The sequence below is a fragment of the Chelonia mydas genome, chromosome 26, assembly GCF_015237465.2.
Source record: "Chelonia mydas isolate rCheMyd1 chromosome 26, rCheMyd1.pri.v2, whole genome shotgun sequence".
Classification (NCBI taxonomy): domain Eukaryota; kingdom Metazoa; phylum Chordata; order Testudines; family Cheloniidae; genus Chelonia; species Chelonia mydas.
The window spans coordinates 12,274,860-12,287,618 of NC_057859.1; the positions used below are offsets into that span (position 1 = coordinate 12,274,860).

The following is a 12,759-nucleotide window of genomic DNA, read 5'->3' on the forward strand; positions in this document are numbered from 1 at the left end:
GCATCCACTGCTTTCCCCTCATCCACAGAGCCAGTTATGTCGTCATAGAAGGCAATTAGATTAGTCAGGCATGACTTGCCCTTGGTAAATCCATGCTGACTGTTTCTGATCACTTTCCTCTCCTCTAAGTGCTTCAGAATTGATTCCTTGAGGACCTGCTCCATGATTTTTCCAGGGACTGAGGTGAGGCTGACTGGCCTGTAGTTCCCTGGATCCTCCTCCTTCCCTTTTTTTTTAAAGATGGGCACTACATTAGCCTTTTTCCAGTCACCCGGGACTTCCCCCAATCGCCATGAGTTTTCAAAGATAATGGCCAGTGGCTCTGCAATCACATCCCCTAACTCCTTTAGCACTCTCGGATGCAGCGCATCCGGCCCCATGGACTTGTGCTCGTCCAGCTTTTCTAAATAGTCCCAGACCACTTCTTTCTCCACAGAGGGCTGGTCACCTCCTCCCCATGCTGTGCTGCCCAGTGCAGTAGTCTGGGAGCTGACCTTTTTTCGTGAAGACAGAGGCAAAAAAAGCATTGAGTACATTAGCTTTTCCCACATCCTCTGTCACGAGGTTGCCTCCCTCATTCAGTAAGGGGCCCACACTTTCCTTGACTTTCTTCTTGTTGCCAACATACCTGAAGAAACCCTTCTTGTTACTCTTAACATCTCTTGCTCTTAAACTCTTAAACACACAGATCCCTACTACATGAGCTAAAGAAACTCTAAGTTATTGGTAATATGTCCCAGATCCCCTCTCTATGCAACTAGCTGTTATGTTGCAATACAAGCTCTTATGTGATGCAGTCCAGGAGCAATGTTACTAACAGGCTGAAAAATGTTAAGTAGGGAGAGGATTAAATATGCAAAGGGCTCTTTGGAGAGAATACTTAGATCTCTGGTGTTAGGAGCAGCATAACATTAGTTCACTAACACCAACGCACAAACATGTAAAAAGTAAATAAACAAAAACGGGGGAAAGAATCCGATCCAATACAACAAATCATGATTGTAGCCAACAGCCACACGACAACTCTCATGGCTCGTTGTGCTGCCTAGCCCTGTCTTCAAAGGGCTGAAATACCTATGTATTAATCCCATTTTGTGGAGGGATTTTTCTACAGACACAATCTAAGATGCTGTGGGCTTCCCTGACAGCTGTCTATGCGCATCTCACTGATAATGGCAGGCAGGTGGATAAAGATGCTTTTATTTACTGAAGGTCTTGAGGTTGTATTGAAAATAAAGGATTTGTATTTGTTTAGAACCAGCTGGTGCCTTTTGTATCTGCTGTGCATTAGAGATCTTTGTCAACTTGTTGTTTGTGTGTCCTGGTCTGCGTAGCAGAGTCCTGTGTTTCATGACCTTCGGGGGGAAAATAGTACATGATGATAGGTCTTTGACCATAAGGGTCAGATTCTGCTGTCCCTTACTAGAGTTGCCAGCACTCCAGGATTGTCCTGGAGTATCCCATAATTAAAGATTAATTTTTAATTAAAGATATGTCATGTACAGAAACCTCCAGGAATACGTCCAACCAAAATTAGCAACCCAATCCATTACACAGGAGCAGCGTCCATTGAAAGCAATAGGTATTGTAGCTGCACGAGTGGAACAAACTTCTGTAAACAAGTTGGCCATCACCAGTCTGTTCCCTCATGGCCGAGGACTGCCCAGCTCTTTATTTCCCCTCTACCAGTCCCTGTTACACAGCCCCTGTGCACCTTTGCTCAGCCAATCACTACACCCTTCTTGGTCTGGGTTAATTCAGATAACAACTCTAAAGTAAAACTCAAAATCCCACCAATCTGTCCCCGGGCCCAGCTTTTACCTCAGCCTGGGTAAGCGAAAAGGTTCCTTTAACAGTCGTTTTATCCATTCTTAGGAGGTGACCTGCTCTGGGGTTTGACTTGTAGCTGCCCTGCTCAGAGCTGGCTCCTTTTGAAGACTTCCCAGAGTCCACTCCCCTCAGCAACTATCTCAGAATACAGAATTGGTAGACAAGATTTAGGAAAAACTGAGCAGTTAAAGGAATGCACATTTTTGTGGCCTGTCTTCTAGGTTAAGTAGGCAGGGCCTGGCCATATTTTAGTCAGAATACCAAAGTGTGTGACTGCCCTGTCAAGTTTGGATTATTTGGGAAGTCGAGATTGAGGGAGCAAGAATACTCTCTCTGTGATCCAGAAAGACAGTTGGAATGACCTGAACACAAAATGACTGTGTCTGTAGACAGCAAAGCCTTTAGGTTAGGTTGACGTAAGCTGCCTTGCATTGACCTAGCTGTGGAAGTGTCTTCACTTAAATTTCGCTCCTGCTGATGTAAGTGCCTCTCTACGCCAATTTAGTAACACCACCTCCCCGAGCAGTGTAGAGTCATGGTGGTTGTCATTAGGTCAACGCAGCGTCAGGATGGACACTGCTTTGCTTGTGTCAACTGTTGTTGGCTTTCAGGAGCTGTCCCACAATGCCCCACCCGGATAGTACAATCGATGCAAGCACTCCTGGCAAGGGCGTGCATCGCCAACACAAGGAGGCAAGCATGCGCACACAGGCAAGTTAGTATCTGTGATGGCTCTTAGGCTGACATACTTTTGTAGTGCAGACATGGCCTTAGAATTTAAAGATGCAGCAAATAAAAGCAGAGGTTACATACAAGAGTGCTAACCCTGAAGGTTCATTAAATCATGAGACTTTAAAAAATAAATAAATGGATTCTTATTTTCCTTCTGCTGTTTCAGGTTTCAGGGATCACATTTTCAAGCTTTTCTTTGCAATTACAAAGACTGGGAATGTGTGTTTTTTGTTTGCTTATTTGTTTTTTTAAATGAAAGTTGAGATTCTCATGTAATCACCTGACTCCAGTAGCTGGAGCTTTAAAAAAACACCAATTATTGTGAGATTCAACATCACAAGACACAGCAACACTGAGGCCTAAACCTTGGACAGTGATCTGGAAAGATGGTGGTGGTTTGTAAAAAGGCATCTCTGTAGCCTTGTATTTGTCTTCTGTTCTTGGTATTTTTCCAAGCATCTTCTTCACTTTGGTATTGTGCTTTTTTTTGTTTCCCCAGATGAATGCAGTTTTCCATTCCAACATCCAAGAGGGGATTCGGCACTATTATGATGACCTGGATTTCAAGAACATTTTGGATTTTGTACAAGAAAAGGTTAGTTTTGCTGTGGTTTTGCTTTTTTTTATTTTATTTTTTTTTATTTTTTAAAGTGTTGGCATGTTATTGTAAAGATTGACTTGACACACTAATTCAGTCAATCACTTCCAGAAGAGCCACCTGTGCTTCATTAAATACCAACCAAATAACATGCACAAACCTCTAGGACACCAAAAATCCAATCCTGTTCTTAAAAAAGGTAAATTTTATTAAAAACAAAATGGAAAAAAATACATCTGGAACTTAGGCTTTTTGCTAATCTTAAAAGAAACAATTACAAAAATTAAGCACCCAAAATAGCTTTCTTGGGGGTTCAGCTTAAAAGCTACAAGCAAACAAAAGCATCAGGGATTAGCACAGAGGAGATCCACAAGCCAAAATAAGAAATGAACCTGATTGCGTCTAGCTAAACATTCCTAATTTACTTACTTTGGGGGGTTTCAAATAAGTAATTCTAGGTATGCTCTGATGAATATTCATACCTGGTTCAAACCTAACACAGCGTTCCTGCTTATAGCATTGCTGTTCCACCTCCTTCTCCTGAGAACAACAAAGAAAAAGTTTCTTTCCCATTTTTAAAAGTTCTAGCCTTCCCATTGGCTCTTTTGGTCAGATGCCCACTCCTTTTCTTTTACCTGTGGGCTTGTTAACCCTTTACAGGTAAAGCAAGCAGAGAACAGCTACCAAGAGAGATTTTTTTACAGCCAACCGGCTGGCTGGGTGTCCATCAAAGGGAGGTACCCCACCACTTTATTTATCACGCCATTTGATACCATTTGCTAGAATTTGGGAATGGGTGATAGAGGACGGATCACTTGATGATTACCTGTTCTGTTCATTCCCTCTGGGGCATCTGGTATTGGTCATTGTCGGAAGACTGCACTAGATTGACCTTTGGTCTGACCCAGTATAGCCATTCTTATGTTGTTATGATACCCATAAGGTTGTTTGTATGAAATGCATTGATGGCATTGTAGTTCCTACTGGATAGGTATTATATCACAAAACCTGCCATTATCACCTTTGCTGGGATTCTCAGCACAGAGGTCAAGAAAGGAACAAGGCATGGAGCGTGAATTACCTCCTTGTGTGCATGAGCTCCAGCTGAGACACCAGTTGTGCAATGACTAGTGAATTGATTAGAGAGAGGCTTCCACAGCATCTGCTGCCCGGAGATGTGTGTATTTTATTACAGGTATCTGTGTGGCACTCCTCACTAGAGTAGCTGGGTGTCGTATACATTGACTTGTACAGAAATACCAAGTAATTTCTGTGTGCAGGGAGCTAATAACCTACAGCCTTAATGTATATGTGTATCAGTCTTATGAGATTTCTCTCACCAGTTACCCACAGCAAGGGGTTTTTTGATAAGTGGACAGATTATTAATAGGTCTATTACTATCCTTACGAGAAGGGGAAAGTGGGGGTGATACAGACTTTGTGTCTGAGCTGGTACATTTTCATAGCTATTTGACAGTGTTGCTGGACCCTGTGTTTCTTTAAAAATAGCAAGAACTAATATCTCCTGGTAGGTCTTTTAAAAATTGCTAAGCACCAGTTTGAGATGCACAACAGAGAATGTGGAAGCTTCAAAATCATGCCATTTTGCCTCACTTCCTGACTACAGGCTCTGCTCACATAGGCTCCTGGGAAATGTGGCGTTGCTGTAGGGGATCTAAGGAAGGATAACTGCCAGGCAACTCGAGAGTCACTGGTCCCTATCACAAAAAGGAACACTGTTCTATTTTTATAGTCTCGTTTGCTCTGGTAAAGGCATAACACAGAGAATGGATATTCACAAAGTCCTGAGCAGCAGATCTTCAATTATGTGCCTCAGTAAGTCGGTTGGATAAACTAGTCTCTTTTGCACTATCTGTAAGATATCTCTGCTGAGTAGCTAAGTGACGTTATCTGTTTTTTTTTAACTCTAATTAGTTCACATAGTGCTGGTCCCCTCTGCCCACTAATTACTCATTCACGTAAGCCTTTTGCACGGGAAGTTAATTGTTAAATGTTTCAGTCCGTTCTCGCCAGTCCACTGTTCAGTCATGCTTCGTCCCTGTTTAATGTTGACTTCCTTCTGTACATTGTGAATAGTTGTCATGAATCTCAAAGCACAGGCATACGCTCACAGCACAGTGAGCAGCTAAGCCACATGTGGGTGGCACGGGGAATAGAACTGCAAGCCAGAATGGTCTGCCACTTGAGCTGAAGGAAGCAGCTGTCTGAACCTGTCATGTCTGTACCAGTGCTCTACTTGCTTTATGGATAAATAGAGGATTTGACTCCTCCAGGGTATCAAATGACACCATTTACCAGGCACCTGGCCATTTCAAAATGGGAAGGATCTTGTGACTTAAAGCATCTGAAGTCCATTGCTGGTTCTGCCACAGATTTTGCGTTTGACTTTATACGGTCTCTCTCCTGTGGCCTGATTTTTCAAAGATGCTGAATACAGATGCTGACTAGAGGCTGACCAACTCTAAAACATCAGGCTGTTACCTTCTCTGTAGTGTAGATTTCCTGTCTGCACAATGAGACTCCTCCCCTAGTCCCCAAACTGACCAGGGTCTTGCAGCTTCTTTAATGTTTTTCATTAGCATTTGTAACACACAATGCAGCCTGTGGAAAGGAGGGACCAGCTTCAGCGTAGCAGCCGTGACCAGCTTCAGCGTAGCAGCCGTGTTAGTCTGTATCCGCAAAAAGAAAAGGAGGACTTGTGCCACTTTAGAGACTAACAAATTTATTTGAGCATGCTCAAATAAATTTTAGTCTCAAAGGTGCCACAAGTCCTCCTTTTCTTTTTAAGTGACAAGTGCTGTTCGTTTTCAGCATCTTTGTTGAATTTAGGAGTGGTCCTATTGCGAAATGTTTTATCTCTTAAAGGTCAAGCCTGGATTCAAATTCACTGGAACAGTCCAGTGCTGCCAAAAACGTGCTGTTCTGAGCATAGTTGAGTCTCGGAAGGTGCACAGAGCCCTGCTGCAGATCACTAGTGACAGTCCAGGATTGAATCTGGTCCGCACATCTTCGTTGCATCAAGTGTAGAATGCAGGAAGTGAGTTCCTTTCTGACTTGGTTAGCTTCCTTTTCCTTGGTTTTTTGCTGGTTTTCGGACCAGTGAAGTTGGAGAGAGAAGTAATCCAAGGTGCTAATGTTGCTTCATATTCTTTCCCCATCACTGCTGCTGGCAATGTGCTTTTATCTCTTTGATTCAATTTGTTTCTTTAAATTAAATGAGTAAGAGCCATTTCATCCACAAAACCCCTTCCCATAACTGGCAGTTCCTGTCCTCTGTTCTGCATTGTCTTCTCCTCCCCATCCCTGGCTTCCCCACATAACTCCAATATTTTAAGCTTGAACTCCCTTATTTTATTTCTCAGCAATGCCAAGCACCTAGATTTGGCTAACTAAATCTCCAGAGTGCATTCTTCTGAAAACAGGGATGGTTTCTACAAATCATTAGGGTTTTGCTATTGATGATCCCATGTATAGTTAAGACTGAAAGAGAAAAGGCCTTGAAGGTCCCCGTTAAGCATTTTCTGATTACTTATCTGTTCTATTCCATCAGGGGGAATACACAGGACTTTTTTCAATATCCTTCCAGTGTTGCTTTTTTGGGAGGGTCAGATTTATTGCAGTTCAGTGAAAACTGGTAAGCTGTCCAATACAAGGTGTTGCACCTTGAATGCACTCTGCACTTGCTACTCTTGTACTCAAACTTTAGCTAATAGATGCCATATTGTTGTGAGAGGCTGTTCTTGTGACATTTCCACCCTGACCAGAAGCAGGAAACATCAGAACATGATCATGTTCTCAACTTCCAGTGCAGTATCGCTGGATAGTTTGGAAAGCATCTTAAAATCTCTGTGCTCAGCTGGACGTCTTGGGGGTTTGCTCATAAGAGTTTCCAGCACTGTTGGCTGTTCCGCCTCTTCCTGCCTGCTCTTCATACTCCACCTGCTTTATATATCGCAGTATCTGTTGTTGGTTTTGTTTTGTTTTTTTTTCATTCATTCAAGCCTTCCCTTTGGGTTCTGTTTCAGGCCGTTCAGGCTAGATTTGCATGTTATACGGGAGGTATGCAGTGTTTGCACAGGTTTTTTACATTTGAGACAAAGTAATTTGACTGTACTGTAGTTTACCTTTAATGCGCACCCGATCAAGCATTATTGCATTTATTTCTGGTATCATCAGATGGAAGTGTGGGAGCAATAGAAGTTAAAATATTAGCATAATAAATATTGCAACCCACAAGCTTGGGGGAACTGTTCCAGGTCCTGATTTTGTAGATATATCTTTGAATGAAACCTCGAATCACGAGTCAGACCCTTGAAAGCTGAGAAGGGTACGTGTTTCTTGTTCATGTCTCAAGCCTCTTTTTCAACCAGAAATCAGCAGGGTTAATCGTCCAACATTTCTATAGTTCTTTCCCTTATGGAGTTTAACAGATCACCCTTTTGCTGGCTAGTCAATCCATCTCGTAGAATTTAACAAATTGATATGGGTTGCCAGGGGTTCAAAATCTGTAGAGATTAGATTTCATTCTTTTAGGTTTCAGAGTAACTTTCTTTTAAAACCATTATGCATTTCTACAGAATTCTATTGGCTTTGCCCATGATCTTCAAAGGGAGGGAGATAGGCATCCCATTCCCCTTGAAAGTCAATATGAGTTGCAGATCTTGGCCTTCCATCAGTCTATTCATTTTTATAGGATTTTTCCATCGAGGTTTCCTCACTGTGAAAGGAAAATCATTCTGTTGCACTGACGAGGCCTGCTGCCTGAGCTACTAACTGGTGCAAAACAAATCTACCAAGGGTTAAACTCCTTTTGTGTTGACTGCAGCCTGCCACCCACACAGTAGCAGCCTGCAGGATTGCATAGGACCCTAAGAATTACCATACGGGATCCGACTCATCCCATAGCCAGATGGTTCAAAGGAATAGGAATACCTGGGGCCAGGACTATTCCCTTTTAACTCAGCCAGTTTATTTTCTAAGCTTGAAAGAGGATTTGTAATAACTTAATGTGAAATTGTGCCCCAGTGGACTATCTTAAAGATACCGAACCCTCTGATTAGCTGTTAAAATCAAAACCTTTGCAATTTGACTTCAAATTGAGAGTGAACTGTAATACAGTACTTCACATCTGAATAGCCCCTTTAACTGTAAAATGTCAAAGCACTTTACAAATAATGCACCTAGCTCCTCAGACCTGAGAGAGAGGTCAGTGTTATCCTTATTTCATCAGTGGGGAAATTGAGGCACAGAAAAGGAGGGAGTAAATTTCCCTTAGAATCTGTAGCAGAGCTAGGAATAGAATCCAGGAACTGGACTCCAGTTCTTTACCTTGACTAATATCATTCTTCTTCAGTGGAAAAGTAAGCCAATCCCTCTTTTATTACTGAAAGAACAAAGTGTAAAGAACAAGATTCTTGCTATAACAAATTTGTGTTATACATGCTTGGAAATAGCTTCAAAGCTGATATTTACTACTGCTAAAGCTTGGCAGTTTTTGCAAGTCATACCACTATTCAGAACTCATTCGGTTGCCTTAACTGAGGAAATAATAAATAAACTAGATTTTATATATTGTCAAAGGTAATAAATAATGCAAGTAATAATGCAAAGGAGATTGGTTAGGACTCAATAAGTCATGTGGATTAGTTTCCCTTACACCATATGAAGTAGTAGCTGAACATTGATAATACTGGTCTCATGACAACTGTTGTTTTTTATCTACATATCAAATAGACTTCAGTGTGTGGGTGTCAGCAGCATAGTGAATTTTTGAAGGGTGCAAAAATCTCAGCAACTGAATTGTCAAAGGCAAGAGTCAGCAGGTGCAATTTGTGTCTTGTAAATGTCCTTTTTCTATGACTTCATGCACTACCCTTGCAGTCTGCTAGACCCAAAGTACTCTGCATTTCAATAACACCCAGGATCTCAAAGCACATTACAAATGTCAATTCAAACTTTGTCTACACACACTTGCACCGGTTTAATGGAATTGGGTTACACTGGCATCATTTAACTGGTGCAAGTGTGTTCATATATACTCTGAGGGTATGTCTATGCTGAAAAAAGACCCCAGCAGCAGGTTTCAGAGCCTGGGCTCCAGCCTGAGACCAAATGTCTACAGTACGGTTTTTAGCCATGAATCATGAGCCCGAGTCAGTTGATACGGGCTCTGAGATTCGCCGCCGTGGGTCTTCTTTTGCCGTTAGGCTTGATCTACCCTATAAAGTATTGCCAGCAAAGCTGTGTTGACTGGGGGGGGAAGGAAATCACACTCCCTAGCTGACATAGTTATGCCAGCAACCTTCCGCCCACTCCCAGTGTAGACACAAGTATACTGACAAGAGTGCTTTTGCCAGTATAGCTGGTGTCATTCAGGGAGGTGGTGTAGCTATCCCAGCAAAATAACTTGTTGTGCTGACATATGCTGCATCTCCACTAAGGGTCTTTGCCATCCATACCAGCAAAGGCTCTGTAGTGTAGATAAGCCCTTACTTCAGTTTCTCTAACCTATTCCTAATCAATTTAATCTAAACTGAAATAAGAGTGTCTACACACACTTGCACCGGTTTACTTAAACTGGATTAAAATAACACTTTTAAATTAACAAGCACAACTCTGCTTGTGCGCCTGCCCTGAGCCTCCTAACTCCCCTATGAAATAGGTATTAATATACCTATTTTACAAATGGGTAGACTGAGGCCCAGAGAGCTAACAGTTTTTTTTCACAAGATCATATAGCGCATCTCTCAGTGGCACAGCCAGGAATCGAACTCCTAGGTCCTGATTTAAAGCCGCCTCCCCATACCACCGAGGATGGGAGGTTTTCAAAAGTGTTTAAGGCTATGTCTGCACTACGAGCTAGGGGTGTGCTTCCTCTGCTCATATACACGTACCTGTGCTAGCTCGCATTGAGCTCGCATGAGTATAAATAGCAGTTCTCCGGGGGTTTGTACTCAACGCAGCTAAGCCGTATCTTGACTAACCCTGCCAGTGCTACTGTGTCTACACAGCTATTTATACTCATGCTAGCTAGATCAGAGCTAGCGTATGTGTATATGAGCTGGGGAGTCACGCCCCTTGCCTGTACTGTAGACCTATCCTAAGTGACTTGGACCACTGGAAGTCCGTCTCTTAGGCATACTAGAGCCACTTCCTCCCCCTGCTTGATGGTTCTTTTCTGAAAAATAGTTCATTAAAAACAACCTGTTTTACACATTTTTCCATTTAGCTGCTTAGCTCAGATTTATTGTTTGCACATACAAGAAATTTTTTGTGTCCCGTTCTTTAGAGTGAAAATTCAGGCCCACTGCTTGCCTATAAATGAGCATTTCTTTTGCAAACATGTTCTTCCTTTTTAGTCTCTTAGAAAAAGATGAAAGGTTTCTTTCACCAGTCTTGTTCATTATCCCATGAGTCTGTCACTGGGATGTGTGTTTTTTGTTTTAACAAACACTTGCTACAACCATCTAGAACACAGGATTGTAATACCACCATCAGATTTCTAATATCTACAATACCTTGCCTGTCATCAGCATGGATCAGTTTTGATGATGTGACCCATAAGGCCACATCTGTTGGGTTCCATCAAAGTGTTGCAAGGAAGAAAACATGAAAACTAGCTCTTATCCTTCGTTCAGATCTAAAAACACATTTAAGTGTGTGGTCTCTCGTGAGAAGTAAATACTGGCACAATAAATAGCTAGGAATATATCTAGAACTTCCCAGGGAAAAACCCCCTCCAAGATCCTGACCAACACTTTGAAGGAGCTAGAAATGCCACCATGAAGAATCCACACCAGGTTTTCTTCCATCATTTGTCCTCGTGTAGGACTTTTGGCGCTGTAGTGATATAATCTCTTCCCGCAGAGTGGGCATGCACAATAAAACTTCATGTGGGACTGTGCACTGGAAAGGGACATTTCAAGTTCCTGAGTGCCGAGTAATTTTATCTCCAAAAAATTTACCAAATAAAAGTGTAGTCTTGAGAAATGGTAGGGGCCAGTTCTTAGCAATTGTCTCAGTGCTAGTCCCAGGATGTGACTCCCCCTGCGTCTGCCACATGCGGTTCTTTCCATGCTTTAGGGGACCCCACAGTTAAGCACAGCAATCACGGCGATTAACTATGACTAAATGAAAAGGGGTGGGGGAGTAAAAGCAAAATGAAACAAGGCACAAACAGTGGTTGGTTCACTTCTAATAATTTCTCGATGCCCCTCTGTGGAAGCTTTTAACAGAGGTTACACCTTAAAAGTGGGGTCTATCCTAGATGGGACACATCTCTAAGTAAACTGCAACCAGAGTATCATTCCTCAAAATTAGACGTGAGTCCTTCCTGTAGCCCAGTGGGCTAGCTTACCTCTATTATTCACTGCTTTGCATTATATTCTGCTTTATTTTATTCAGCAGTAATGCAAGGAACCTACAGGCCCGTATCCTGTGTCAGACATTGGCTTCAGCAGCTAGCCTCATGCTAGAGGCCTACAAACTTTTACACAGATAAACATACATAATCCATAAGTTTTGGGGAACTGGAAGTCAAGTGTAAGGGGGAATTTTGTCCATAATGATATCCGCCAACCACAGAAACATGAGCTAACACCAGCTTCTGGAGGGTGTATATCCTGTGATCTCTCCATCTACAGTGCTGAGTTAGAGTATTTGTGATTTTGCTAAATGGATTCATAAATTATTTATTTGGGAATATAGAAGAGTTCCTGTCGCTTGAGTGTTGCAGCTGTGCATGTTAGGCTTCCCATCTATATAATCATTTTAATAGTTCTGGGCCTGATCTTGGGACAAGGACCTGTCAATTTTCAAAGCGATAACTGGAAATTCTTATTCATAATCTATAGACCAGGCTGCATTTTGCAGCGTATCCTAGATAAATGATGCAGTTTATAGAAGGGAAAAGGACTTTCATTTTAAGGCTGGTGAGTGCGGTTCATTTTATCATGGATAACATAAAGAGTTTATAAATAAGCAACGTGAGTAATCTTAACTAAATTCTATGAAATCAAAGAAAGTGTTTGAAATCCATTACTTAAAACACGCCATTCAAGGAGCTGGCTTGAGGCAGACAAATTAATAAATTATTAAGAATTTAAAATTTGAATTAAATCCCACTGTTTCGCTCTATTTACCAAGATTAGCTTATGTATCTTACTTGAAATACATGGCCTAAGTAGAATGGCATTTCACAGTAGAAGCTGTTAGTACCTTCAGTTACAATAGCATTTATCTGCTCCATTCCTGAACTGGGACAAGAGCTGACCAGGATTCTTATGTGGATCCAGAGCATCGAGATCTGGCACAACTAACAGAGTGAGTTACACTTTGTAGAACGACTTTCTAATCAGACCCCATGAACGGGGTTACGTGTCTTGAACCAACCTCAATCTGGGTAGTTGATTGAAAGAACATGAGGGGCTGTGTGCAGTGTATCTGCAGGGCCACAAGGGGCATGCTTGAGGGCAGAGTTCTATGGCAATCATCAAAGATATCCTTTCTTCACACCGATCCTCAGAGCGGTGATTCTTGTCTTTTTTGCGCCCAGTAAGGAGTTGCTTAGACATTGCCAG

General features: G+C 42.0%; 1 protein-coding gene across 1 annotated transcript in view; it reads left to right on the top strand.

The window, feature by feature from the left end:
- LOC102945440 (tetraspanin-15) overlaps positions 1–12,759 on the top strand; it is a 197,522-nt gene that overhangs the window by 108,610 nt on the left and 76,153 nt on the right. The window contains exon 5 of the mRNA XM_027829685.3: positions 3,062–3,157. Within this exon, the coding sequence (XP_027685486.1) occupies positions 3,062–3,157 (96 nt within the window). The remainder of the gene's footprint in view (positions 1–3,061; positions 3,158–12,759) is intronic.